The 14699-nt window shown below is 42.6% G+C and overlaps 1 protein-coding gene across 2 annotated transcripts in view; it reads right to left on the bottom strand.

Moving 5' to 3' along the window:
- The window catches only part of CREBBP (CREB binding lysine acetyltransferase), an 84094-nt gene that overhangs the window by 23769 nt on the left and 45626 nt on the right, over positions 1 to 14699 (bottom strand). For both annotated transcript variants that reach the window (XM_089683444.1, XM_089683448.1), the window contains exons 3-7: positions 3575 to 3751; positions 2495 to 2744; positions 1742 to 1855; positions 302 to 526; positions 56 to 152 (exon numbers count right to left, since the gene is read on the bottom strand). In XM_089683444.1, the coding sequence (XP_089539570.1) occupies positions 56 to 152; positions 302 to 526; positions 1742 to 1855; positions 2495 to 2744; positions 3575 to 3751 (863 nt within the window). The remainder of the gene's footprint in view (positions 1 to 55; positions 153 to 301; positions 527 to 1741; positions 1856 to 2494; positions 2745 to 3574; positions 3752 to 14699) is intronic.

Here is a 14699-nt window from a genome sequence, read left to right as displayed (position 1 = left end):
TCCCTTACAAATCCACAAGATTCTACCTGCATGTTAACAAGACCACCTCACTCACTTTGTGTTTGTCAGGGCTGTGGGAAGAGCGGGCTCACTGATCAGGTTGGCCTGTTGGTCAGCAGCCATTCCACCAGCTGAGTGATTCATTGGAGTACCTATAACAAAATATTACCCATCATAAGACATGAAAGGTGATCTAAAACAAACAATCATGCATTTTGTCATTCATAAAGATGGCAAAGGTTTCCAAACCTGCCAGTAAACATCCAGTGACCGTCAAGCCACAAACAGCCCAACTACTCACCCAATGTACCCAGGCCACGGATCTGCTGATGAACTTGGGTCTGTGTAGGCTGCTGCCCAGGGCCCTGAGACTGGTTACCGTATGGAAGCCCCAGTGCAGCATATGCCCTCTGCATGGAGCTAGGATCAATGGGATTAGGACTACTTAATGATGGAGCTGTCTGCTGGGCGCCACCTACTGTCCCAATTGTGTTCTGCACTCCACTTGACGGGGATCCCAGGAGAGCTGTGAAAGGAAGGACTATAAGTACATGTATTTAAAACAGATGCAAACACAAATCCACTGATTATGCTAATGAATTTAATAGTTTTTATAATAAAACTAGTTCTTTTATTCTTTCAAGAAGTAGAAAAATGACCACAAATTTTAGGAGGCAACCGAATCATATTGAGACCGAGGGGACGAGAAGCAAGTGCTTTTACTGCCCAAATAAGCCCAAAGTTGTAATATTTTAGCTCCACCTGACTCCTGGTAATTGTTCAGCACTAAACTAAGGTTTCACTGTGATTAAAACAGATTGTGAGTTAGAGAATAAATAACCGATAAGTCAAAAATATTTTGTGAGTGATTTTCATTATCTTGTAATAGAACACTATCCAATTATCAGGGACATCCCTACGGTTGGTGCCACCCCTCTGACGATCTCCGCAGGATGGATCGGATCTGCGGACTGAGCACAATGGATCGGAGTTCGATCCATTATGCTCCCCAATCTGCAGATCCGATCCATCTTCCGGGGATCGTCGGCTTGCAACCTATACGGGGTTAGCCGACCTTTCAACACTGGTGCGGTCTGCACATGCTTGAGAAGTGATGTCAGATGGAGGAGATTCCTGCTATAGCGGCCGCATTTCCTGATTACAGACAGGTCCCGGATCTTGCACAGCCTTACCTAGATTAGTTAACCCCGTATAGGTTGCAAGCCGACGATCCCCGCAGGATGGATCGGATCTGCGGATAGGGGAACATAGTGGATCAGACTCTGATCCATTATGCTCAATCCACAGATCCGATCCATCTTGTGGGAATCGTCGGCTTGCCTTAAAACGTTCCTTTTCGTGGAGCTCGTGGAGAGGGTCTGGTGTCACCCTGTGCAATAGGTGTCACTCGGTGCGGCGTGCACTCCTTTTCGTGGAGATGGTCTGGTGTCACCCCCCCCCCCCCCCCCCCTGAACCCACCTAGGGACGCCACTGCCCGTTATAAACTTTTTATATCAGTTCAGAGCAGGTTCATCTTAATTAACACTCCAGCTTTGTCTAGTTCTGCATATGTATGTTGACCAGTGTCTACCTCCAACAGGCAGTAAGCCAATACAAAAGGACCAATGCCTGGAAGATAGTCTAGTGAGGCACAGCAGTTTTTTTCCCCCTTTTACTGTATCTTCCAAATAGTCACGGTTTATACAACACAGGCACACAAATGACACCATAGACACTTACGCTGCTGATTCCTCTTGTCACTGGCATTCTTTAAGGGTAGGCACACAGGACAGTCATGCCGCGTGCAGTTTTTCCAGTGAGAAATGATTTGCCTTGAGGAAGCGCAGTGGGCAACTGTAGGATAAAAATATGAAACACTTGCTAAGAAGGTGCAAAATACATGAAACCATTACTGGGTGGATGACTTTTTTTTAAATCTGCAAGTTGATATTGCTAGTTATATTAACTACATGCAATGCAAGCTGAAAGAGCTATAGAAAGGTCTCCAAATGAGACTTCTGTCTAATGAAAATATTCTTTAGGGGTCTTAAAACATTTAAAGGCTCTGCCTACCTGAAACCTCGTCTACAGTGGACATTATGTATAGTGATCAAGTTAATGTAGAATTCGTAAGTAATTTATAAATTCAATTTAAACACCGCCAGACACTTGTCAGAAGCCAGGAAGCAAACACTACAACCCCTAAAGTAATGGTACATTTATAGGTTTTGCAACTAGTCGTAATTAGTAATCAGCTTGACCGCTATTGCCATTTGCAGCTTTGCAGAGGCCCCATAGATGAACTCAAAGGCTACCAATGGTTGGGGGAAACTAGTTCTTATCAAAAGAAAAAATACAATGGTAAAATTAACCTAACAACCTCACTACAAAACCAAAGCAGAAAAACCAAGAAGGTGGCAGCATTTCCAAATTGAGAAAGATGAGTACTGAAGAAGTCAATTTAAAAAGGTTTCCAACGGTGGCAAAATTTACCTTGACAGGCCTTCCCAGCCTGGCAGTGCGTCATGTGATTAAGTACGTTTTTCATGGTACGGCAGTGGGGAAGTGCGCAATTCTGCATTTCACCATTTGACTGCTCTCGTCGCTGACACTTGTGTGCATGGAGCAACAGCACCAGCTGCTGTTGGATGAGTTTGCGTTTTTCAGGGTCCGCAGTGGGGCCGGTTCCCATAGAGGGAGTTGTACCTATGCCGACTTGCTGGACTTGTGCCTGTAAAGGAGACTGAAAAAAAGAGAAGAAATAAAAAAAAAATGTTGGCAGGTAGTTTCATGGCGGAAGAGACAATGACCTACATTTATAAAGCAGGAAAAATGAGATTTGCTGCTTTATAAATATGCCCCCAAATATCTTTTCTGCTACAAAAGTATTTTTCCTCCTAAGAATTCATTATTTGTCCACTGACTGCCATGCATGCGCAGTGCAGATAATGGATACCGGGTGCTAGGATAATGAGGGGTTACATCATCCATGACCAGGGGTGGACTGACCATTCGAGAACTCGGGCACTGCCCGAGGGCCCAGGGTCAGTAGGGGGCCCCATGAAATGCCCCTGGTACCTTTTTATATGTTTTTTTGGGTGTGTTTTGAGTGAGGACAAGCACACAGGGGCCCCATGATCCCCTATTGCCCGGGGGCCCCATGAGTTGTCAGTCCGCCCCTGTCCATGACCAATCAATTGCCGGACACATAAGGCCTTCAAGACATGGAAGATGACTGAATGACAGCAATGTGCGGATGTGCGAACCTCAGATCCCTGGGAGGAAGGCCCAATAAAAAGGTAGAGTCTGCCATACATTATATCAAAAGCTGTGGAGGCACCAGTTTCATATACAATTGCTTTAAAATTAATTACAATTAATACTGTATCCTCTATTCAACATCAGAAATTCTACAGAGGAGATATTCATTTTAAAATTTGTGGTAGAATATTTATGACTTATGTAGGACTTGACACCAATGTTCACCTTTACATGAGAAGCACTTTCCGATGTAAGTTTCTGCAATTATTTTTTTGACAGCACAACACAAAAATAAATAAAAATACAACTTACCATGCTGGGCACATTAGGGACAGGTGAGCTTTTCATATCTGAGGGAAAGGGAGGAAGGCTGTTGGCCATGCCAGGCTTGGTGGGAAGCTGAGGATTTACCCCTTGGGCTCGAATTTGTTGCCCTGGGCCTTGATTAAAAGTTTGTCCAAAAGGGCTGTTGTTACCTTGAAGTCCCATCTGTAGGGGGAAGGATAAGCAAACCAAATATAAGAACAAGATTGAAAACCCAAAAATCCCAGATAATTAGAATGAGTAGTACATATTAAAAACACAAAAAATAGGAATTTTGTACTTGAAAAATCCTTTTCTTGGAGTACCATTAATGAACAAAGGAAGTCATTCATATTCAGATTAAATTGTTGACTACAAGATAACTGAACAATGGCAAGAAAAAATTTGAGGCCAACCAAGGATAATCCATCCTACTACCAAGCATACTCCAGTATGGTAACAAGGCAGTACCAAGAGTCTGCTCAGAGGGATGGGACCTGTGCCCTTCAATGGACTCCAAGAAAAGGATTTAATGGCAAGTTACAAAATTCTATTTTCCTTCTTGTCCATTGAGGCATACAGAAAGTCTTCACCATCGAGATGTCAAAAATCAGTCTAGGATTTGGGCAACAGCAATAAACCACTAACTGGCCCAATGTGAACCAGAACTAAGGAATGCCTGCCTGTATATCGGGGACACCATGAACGACCAATGTTCAAAACTGACACCAAAAACCTCACTTGGGGAACATGATAACAAGACTAGGAGGAAACATAAAAGGAACTTCACCTAATACACGAAGACCAGTAAAAAAAAAAAGAAAAATAGGACAAATATTAAAGAAGAATGTCTCAACATGGGAAGGAAACACTGAATTATAAACCATAAGCATGAGGTTGGTCAACCTGTTCCAATCAGAAGCATGAAATGAAAATTACTTTACAGGGGGAAAAAAAAAAGTCACAACCTGAACCATGGTCAACAGGAAGGGGCTTCCTACTAGGACTGGATAGGGAATTGAAGAACAATATCCTGGTAGAAGGAAGACCAGAACTGCTCTAAGTAAGGAAGGTCCTCCAAGCCTCATACAACTAAGACTGCAAACTGATCAAGATGAGAACCAAGTCAAAAAAAAAATCCCTCAGTAAGCAGCAGACACTGCTGCTCTTGTGTTAAGGGTTCTAAGGGAAAACTTGCTTCAAAGAGTAACAGGACAAGAGGTGCATCTGACCCAATTCCCAGGATGCATCAGAGCCTGTGGAACAATGGTCAGGGGAGTTATCAGTAACAAAAAACATTGGCTTGGGTCAAACAGAGAAATGAAGATCACCAGGAAAGACTGGGCCTTCTGAAGACTGTGACAGTATGGACAGGACTGGAACACAAGGTTGGATCCAAGTCAGGAACCAAACTATTTTTCTCAAAAGCAGAGGCACACCAGCACCTTGATGTTGTCCACCCGTATTGCATATCAGGAGACCTGTCCAAGAAATAATCCCGCGATGTCAGAGGAACCACCTAGGAAACTCCAGGATCTAGACCAGAAGGTCAAATGTTCTGTGACGACATGACCTTCCAGAATTTAAGAGAAATCTGAGCCAGCTCCAGAAGACTGACCACCAGGTCAGGAACTATCTCCACCTCAGGAGCAGACCATTTCAAGTGATTAGAAACTTGATCCATAACACAGAGAAAAGGTCTGAGATAGTCTGAGAAGAGAGGGGATAGTCCCTTATAACACAATTCTCTTGCAATAGCTGAGAAATTATCTCCCTGACCAATGGAGAAGGACATGAAAGCAAAAGGAAGCTTTAGATTCCTTTACTGCAGAACCATTTTGGCTTGAGATTCCTGCATGCGATGACGGGCTTCCACATGATACAAATCCATCTGAATATTGGAGACGTAAGAATCACCAGAAAGATATTGCCAACTAGGATTTTTTTTTTTAATGTGTGTATGTAAGTATGTAAATATATCTATATATATATCTATCTTTTTTTTTTTACAAAAATGCCTTAGCTGGATTATATTAACTTATTTTTAAACTCCTAACAGCTTGTTATGAAAATTTTTTTTCTGACCCTAGAAGCTAATAGTGTTATCCTAGGTTTCCATGCACATTATTGTAGGCTAGAAGCGTTTTTGAAGCTTCTTGTAGGAGCAGAAAAACGCTCCTACGTTTTTACATTTTTGAATCCCTAAATGTACTGTAAAAACGCTACTAAAATGCTACTAAAACGCTAATGCTCCTAGAATGCTACAACCAGCATTTTTAGAGCTTAAAAAAACAAAAAACAAAATGCTGATTTGCATTGAGCTTAACATGGATTCAGCGTGGACCAATGTGTATTTCATGTCTAATACTGCAAATTACTTTAGTAGTCGCCACTACCACAGTGATAGCAGCAGTCTTCCGGGTGCTGTGCCAAATAGCTGTAATTTGGCATAGCAACCACAGGGGGGCACTTGTTGGGTACAGCCACCATTCAGTAAAATTCACAACTTTTTCAACGCATACCAGGCATTCTCTGATTGGATGAGATGAAGAGGCAGCCAGTGACCTCTCCATGTTGTCCAGACAGCTATCACTGTAGTAGCGGGGACTAATTAAAAATGATTTGTAGTTTACACAGGGATTGAGGTATACATATTTGCATTAGTACAAAAAGCATAAAAAAACTTCAGCTTTAACATGGATGCAAGGGGTTCAAAATACAGCACACTAGTAACATTTCCATTCCATTTTAACATCCCACAAAACTATACTGAAAGTTTTCTGTCATCCCAGGATGCGCTCATACCCGGGCTGCTTTACCTGAACCATACCCACCCACACTGGACTGTATGGAAATGTTCCAGAGAACACTTACAACTGTTTCCAGGCAACCTCCCCTACTAACCAGACAAGCAATCCCTGTTTTACTACACAGTCCTTCAGCATGGTTTATACTCACTCTGTTGCAAACCATACTGGATTACAAGTGAACTGCGCCTGGGATCACCTGCTCCAAGTGGTCCCTGGCACGGGGAGACTTCCCTGCTGGGAGAACACAATGATCATCGCTAGTGGCTATAGGCGCTGGCAATTATCGCATGCTAAAAATCCGACATGCCGGTTGCACCAAAATCGACTGATGGATGAACTTGGGTACAATCAGCCTGCCCACAGATGGATGGAATCTCTGCCGGTCCCTCATTGGAGAGACAGCAGCGGGAGCCCATAAGCCAATGAGGAGAGAGCGGGGCATGGGGTGGTTTGGGGAGGATGAGGGCTAAACCGTGGCTCTTAAGTGTCTTACGGACGTGTACAGCAGTGGCTCCGAGACGAGCACACAGCAGTGCCCCCAGGGCCAGCGGCTTCCCCTGGGGGCACTGGTTGAGGGGGAGGAGCCAAGAGCGCCAGCAGGGACCAAAAAAAAAGGGATGCCTCTTGGGAGTTGGGCCTTGACGGGGGGGGGGGGCGCATATTTGCATACCTGATGTAAACAAAGTATGTGTCGAGAGTATGCACCCTGCACACTCTCGACACATTCACCAGTGCCTCATGGAAAGGTCCTGATCTTTACGCTCATGTGACTGCTGTGAAAGCCAATCACATGACCCTAAACCTGTACTTAACCTCCCTGGAGGTATTCCCAAGTGTAGCTCGGGGTAAAGTTTCAGTACCACAAGCGGTAACTCCCGAGCAACACTCAGGGATTCCCTGCAGCGCTTACCTTGTCCTTTGCTCCCGCAATGTCCCTCCTGCAGCGTCCCCGGCCATCTCCTCCGGCCGATGCCGGCATCCGGCTTCCGTGTTCCGGTCCCTGTGACGTCGGGACGTACGGGGGCCAGAACCGGCGGCAAATTTGAAAGTTTTAAAAAATTTCATTTTTTTGTAAATGATTATTACATAGCAAAACATTGCTGTTTCAAAGCATTTCACATACATTTTGTCCCGAGTGCTTTGTCCTGTGCCCTGCCTGCATTTTGACTGTTCCTTCTGCCTGGAAACTGAGAAACGTCCATGGCGTCCAAAAAGCGTCCCTTTAGGTCAAAATCGGTTTTAGACCGGCTAGAGAACAGCGATAGTAAATCAGAACCACTTGCAGAATTGAGTGATAATGATTCGTGGGGGAAATTCGTCATCAGACACTGAAAACGATTTTGTGACTTTGCTCAGCGATGTGCGAACTTGGCGCTCTATTTCAAATTTCAGTGTTTTTGGTTTGATTACATTATTGAATTAAATGTATTACTATTTTTTATGATTATTTTTTATGTGTTTCAAGTTTTATCATACCCGGAATGTTTACTAGACTCTTGTTCGGACAGATTCCAGTGAGTTATTCCTAAAAATGACAGGCTTACAATAAAAAAACTACATATTTCCATGCAAAATAATGGTACTGCTTTCAGCACCAAAAATCTGAAATAATCAGACCGCCAGGGAGGTTAAAGGCTTCCTTTCCGCCCATTGCCTATAGGTAGCGAACGGGAAGCAGTGCGGGCTAACGAACCTGTACGTCAGCCAACATCAGCGGCCCCTGCATGGCTCACAGAGCACACACCGTCAGGCTTCTTGTACGCTCAAAGACTGCAGTGCAAGCCACACTAGTGTCCCTGATCACTGCCCCAGTGTAGTCATAAATAATGCAGACAGCACCTGTTCCCAGTGCTCACAAAAACACTGCCATACCCCATACTAGTGTCCTGATCACCGTCATACCCCATATAAACGCCATGATCACCACCATACCAGTGGTGTGTGTGTGTAATAAATATATACACACACATTATATATATATATATATATATATATATATATACAGTCATGGCCGAAATTGTTGGCACCCTTGATATTTTTCCTGAAAATCAAGTATTTCACACAAAAAAGGTATTGCATTAACACATGTTTTGCTATACACATGTTTATTCCCTTTGTATATATTGGAACAAATATAAAACAGAGGCAGAAAAGCAAATATGACATAATGTCACACAAAACCCCAAAAATGGGCTGGACAAAAGTATTGGCACCCTTAACTTAATATTTGGTTGCACACCCTTTGGAAAACATAACTGAAATCAGTCGCTTCCTATAACCATCAATAAGCTTCTGACACCTCTCACCCGGAATTTTGGACCACTCTTCCTTTGCAAACAGCTCCAGGTCTCTCTTATTGGAAGGACACCTTTTCCCAACAGCAATTTTAAGATCTCTCCACAGGTGTTCAATGGGATTTAGATCTGGGCTCATTGCTGGCCACTTCAGAACTCTCCAGCGCTTCTTTGCCATCCATTTCTGAGTGCTTTTTGACGTATGTTTGGGGTCATTGTCCTGCTGGAAGACCCAGGATCTTGGACGCAAACCCAGCTTTCTGACACTGGGCCCTACAGTGCGACCCAAAATCCTTTGGTAATCCTCAGATTTCATGATGCCTTGCACACAGTCAAGGCACCCAGTGCCAGAGGCAGCAAAACAACCCCAAAACATCATTGAACCTCCACCATATTTTACCGTAGGTACTGTGTTTTGTTCTTTGTAGGCCTCATTCCGTTTTCGGTAAACAGTAGAATGATGTGCTTTACCGAAAAGCTCTATCTTGGTCTCATCTGTCCACAAGACGTTTTCCCAGAAGGCTTTTGGCTTACTCAAGTACATTTTGGCAAACTGTAGTCTTGCTTTTTTATGTCTCTGTGTCAGCAGTGGGGTCCTCCTGGGTCTCCTGCCATAGCGTTTCATTTCATTTAAATGTCGACGGATAGTTCGCGCTGACACTGATGCTCCCTGAGCCTGCAGGACAGCTTGAATGTCTTTGAACATGTTTGGGGCTGCTTATCCACCATCCGGACTATTCTGCGTTGCAATCTTTCATCAATTTTCCTCATCCGTCCACGACCAGGGAGATTAGCTACAGTGCCATGGGTTGCAAACTTCTTGATAATGTTGCGCACTGTGGACAAAGGCAAATCTAGTTCTCTGGAGATGGACTTGTAACCTTGAGATTGTTGATATTTTGCCACAATTTTGGTTCTCAGGTCCTCAGACAGTTCTCGTCTCCTCTTTCTGTTGTCCATGCTTAGTGTGGCACAGACAGACACACAATGCAAAGGTTAAGTGAACGTCTCTCCTTTTTATCTGCTTTCAGGTGTGATTTCTATATTGCCCACACCTGTTACTTGCCCCAGGTGAGTTTACAGGAGCATCACATGCTTGTAACATTCTTATTTATCCGCAGTTGTGAAAGGGTGCCAATACTTTTGTCCAGCCCATTTTTGGAGGTTTGTGTGACATTATGTCGAATTTGCTTTCTTTCCCCCCCTTTTTTTGTTTTGTCCCAATACACACAAAGGGAATAAACATGTGTATAGCAAAACATGTGTTAATGCAATACGTTTCGTGAGAAATACATGATTTCCTGGAGAAATATCAAGGGTGCCAACAATTTCGGCCATGACTGTATATATATATATATATATATATATATATATATATATATATATATATACGCACACACACACACACACACATACATACATATATATATATATATATATATACACACATACATATACACACACACATACATACATATATATATATATATATACACACATACATATACACACACACATGCATACATACATACATACATACACACACTGCCTTGAAAAATTATTCATACCCCTTAAATTTTCCACATTTTGTCACGTTACAACCAGAAACGGGAATGTATTTTATGTGATAGACCAACGCAAAGTGGCACCAGCTTCCCTGTCCCTGCTGAAGAAAAGCATCCCCACCACATGATGCTGTCACCACCATGTTTCACGGTGGGGATGGTGTGTTCAGGGTGATGTGCAGTGTTAGTTTTCCGCCACACATAGCGTTTTGCTTTTAGGCCAAAAAGTTCAATTTTGAGCTCATCTGACCAGAGCACCTTCTTCCACGTCTGCTGTGTTCCCCATGTGGCTTCTCGCAAACTGCAAACGGGACTTCTTATGGCTCTCAACAATTGCTTTCTCCTTGCCACTCTTCAATAAAGGCCAGATTTCTGGAGTGCAAAACTTGACCGGCCTGTCAGTTTAGGTAGACGACCATGTCTTGGTAGGTTAAGGTTTTTCCATTTTCAGATGATGGATTGAACAGTGCTCAAACAGTGTTCAAAGTTTGGGATTTTTACTTTTTTTTAAATAACCTAACCCTGCTTTAATCTTCTCCACAACTTTATCCCTGACCTGTCTGGTGTATTCCTTGGCCCTCATGATGCTGTTTGTTCACTAATGTTCTCTAGCAAATGAGGGCTTCACAAAACAGCTGTATTTAAACAGATTAAAATTACACACCGGTGGACTCTACTTAATAGTTAGGTGAGTTCTGACGGCAATTGGTTCCACTAGATTTTAGCTAGGTGTGTCAGAGTAAAAGGGGCTGAATACAAATGCACGCCACACTTTCAGATATTTGTAAAAAAAATTCTGAAAACCATCATTTACCTTCCACTTCACAATTATGTGCACCACTTTGTGTTGGCCTATCACATAAAATCCCAATAAAATACATTTACGTTTCTGGTTGTAACATGACAAAATGTGGAAAATTTCAAGGGGTATGAAGACTTTTCCATGGCTGTGTGTAAAAAAAAAAAAAAAAAAAAAAAAAAATTATATATATATATATATATATATATATATATATATATATATATATATATATATATATATATATATATATATATATATATACATACATACATACACACACACACCACTATGGTTCATAGACTAACTTTCACACAGACTAAATAATATACACTGTTTTGGGTTATTTTTACCCAAATGTAAAGCAGATTACATTTTGGCCTAAATTTTCAAAGAAAGATTTGCAAAATTCTATAGCAAAAACGAAGCAAAAAAAAAATCTAGCCATGTACACTAAACTGATCATGCACAGGGCGATCCCTAGAGCTTTGTACTCAGCAGATGGACTGGGGACAGTAGAAGGGGAGGATCAGAGAAGACAGGATCAAACAGCCTTTTCACACAATGTGGAAGATTAACCCCTTAGGTTCCACAGTGAGATCAAGCATGCTTTACTGCATATACAGACTGATTTTACTGTTATGGGTTTAGTAACACTTTAAGGCTAGGTTTGTGCAGGCACAGCAGGACATTTCTCATTGAAATGGGCTGTTGTGTCTGCATTTCATGCAGGAAAAAAAACGTTCCTGAAGCATTTTGAAAATCGCACCAAGCTGAGAGATCCATTGTAAATTCTGCACTTTGAATGGATGTAGGGGGAAAGACTGCTGTAGATAAACGGTGCATTTCCAGTGAAGTGATCCCTGCCATACCTTAACCTGTGGGCTATCTATAGCCATCCGAGGATCGATTTATTCACAAAGCGCATTTTACCTGCATAACTTATGGATCAACTGTAACCGCATACACACAGAGATGGACGCGGTTCAACCATTTTGGCTTCAACCTCCATCTTGGCAAAGGGGTTAATCATCCTGACAAACATATTTCCCCCTCATTCTCCCCCTCCCTTTCTGAGAGTCACAGTGACATTTGGCCAGAGTGTATGTGTGTTAGGAGGTCACAGGAGGCCAGGGCCCAGCAGGGAGCTAGGAGCTATAAAGTCCCCAAGGGAGCTGGGGCCTAGCTGTCTGAAGAACCTGTAAAATGTAACACCTCGTATAAGATAAGGCAAGCTTTCCCAGGAGTTCAAAGAACATTCCCAGGAAACACAACCAGATAACCTTTGTTAAAATCCATTTTTCCCGTCTCATATCTTGGAATATGAGAGACTTACATAAAAATTGGACATATCATCAGATTGGCCACGAGAAGGCGAACAGTTTGGTAGGTCACTCGCATTGTCTCGAATACAGAGAAAGGCCAAAAAATAGATCTCGTGAACCGTTCAGTGTATAATTTCATAATTCATATCTAATCAATCCTCAGACGTGTCTGCATAATAATCTACCCGCGGGTGGAATGTCACTTGTGCAGATGGAAAGTTATGGGCCAAAATATGAGTTACGGGAGATTTTGGCTCTAGTTGAGGTATCCGCCCATACCTACATGCCCTAAATGGGGTATTGCTCCTTGACTTCAGAGACACCCCCTGCTGGGGAACCACAAAATAGGCTGTCAGGCCTAAGAGTTGAGTTGAAGACGTCTCCCATTTTAACATCAGTACCACCTGGGGAGACCCGTGCCTTTTTCGCTCTGAAATTTGGATCTGCTAACCCAGGACTTTGGCAAGTACCTTAACCCTTTCACTTCTTTCTGATATCTCTTTGCTGTGCTGTTGGTCTCTATGTGTGTGTGTGTGTGTATATATATATATATCTATAGATATATATATATATCTATATCTATCTCTCTTATATATCTCTTAGTTACATCTTTTTCTGTAAATATTTTTATTGCACCCGTTTGACCTTTTAGTAATAAATCTTTCCTTCTGAAAGTGTTGAACTGTTTCTATAGCGCTTTATTGCAATTTACGAAATTCCTGCCTCTAAAGAGAATGCTACTGTGTTTGTTTTAACCCTCTGCATAATCGGCCTGCGGTGACCGTATTATGCAGATTATCTCAACCATTATAGTGTTTTAGCTAATATCGCCAAGTTTCCTCTTCCTCTGTACAAAAGGAGGTGGTGGCAGTGTGAAGGGTTAATTGCGTAATTAACCTGACCCAGTAACAATCTATTCAGGCTACCGGTGCATTGATTGTGGTCCAATTAGCTGGAAAATTGTTGTGCAGGGTGCAGCTGAGTGTGGCATTGTTACGCACGTGACATCGCGGTTTTAGATCGGCTAGTCCTTCGGTCATGAGTTTGGTGAGAAGGTCTGGGGCCTGACGCCGCGATCGTGACATCAACCTCTAAGGCAGCCTTTCTCAACCAGGGTGCCCAGGCACCCTGGAGTGCCTTGAGGTTTCTTCAGGGATGCCTTGGCAAAATTAGCTCAGTGTTGGAGAAAAACTGAGGGAGAAGAGAAACATTGGAATACTAGTCAGTACCAGTGTGCAGAAGTGTATTTGCTTTAGAAGAGTAAATCACCTCTAATGTTGGGTGTCCTACGTGTGGATGTTGCTGTTCGAATAATTTTTCACAGTTTAGAATGGGGTGCCCCTTTAAAATTATGGACAGTCTTGAGGCACCCCATTTTAGAATGGGGTGCCTCAGGACTGTCCATAAGTTTAAAGGTTGCCTTGACTGAAAAAAGGTTGAGAAACATTACTCTAAGGTAAGCATGCATGCTGGAAGGTGGAGGGATACATGTGGTGATTTATCAATTGCACTTACAAGTCTTGCGAGGTGAATTCTTCCTATTTGGAAGATTTAATGCAAAAAGACAATCATTTGTCTTCTTTGGGAAGTATGCTGATATTTGTTATTTTTCCCTTTGATTTGTGTTAGCACTATTTGTTCCAGCAGGTGCTCAGCTGGGTCTTTATTAATGGATATCAGTTGATTATTGTATATTCACATTATTTATTGATTGATTTCATTTATTCTATATGTCTGCACTGGCTTAACCTTAGTCGGTGGGTTATTTACCATCACCCGCCCACATTTATAGTATTTAATATATATGTTTTATTGTGTTTATTGTACCCTAAAACAAATATCAAATAAAAATGGCTTTATATAACACATCACACAGCTTCTGTCTCTCTTAGCCTAGGTTCACACTACTGCGGTGCGGTAAATCCCATGTGACTTGCACTGGAACCGCAGCGCATTCCTGTACAAATCACATGCGATTTGTATGCGGTGCGATCAGAGCCATACATTTTGCATGGCTCTATTCGCACCGCACCCAAAATGCGCAGGACCCTTTTTTGGGTCCGCACTAGAATCGGATCGCATGAGTATTCACACCTATGCAATCCGATTCTGCACATCGCACTGCGTTTTGCGGACAGATGTCGGGGTGTTGTTAACTGAACATACACACCCGCATTGGTTCATATGAACGGGTGCGATTGTGATGCGGTGCAGAATTCGCACTGAAAATGCTGCAAATTCTACAGCGCATCAGTGTGAACCCGGGCTAACTCCGCTAGTCGTTACATTTGTACAATGGCCTTCGTGAACGCACACTTGTAGAGGAGAGACTGGGGAAATG

Source organism: Staurois parvus, unplaced genomic scaffold (assembly GCF_062004578.1).
Source record: "Staurois parvus isolate SC_StPar_1 unplaced genomic scaffold, SC_StPar_1.0 ptg000018l, whole genome shotgun sequence".
Classification (NCBI taxonomy): domain Eukaryota; kingdom Metazoa; phylum Chordata; class Amphibia; order Anura; family Ranidae; genus Staurois; species Staurois parvus.
This window is presented reverse-complemented; position numbering and strand designations above follow the sequence as displayed.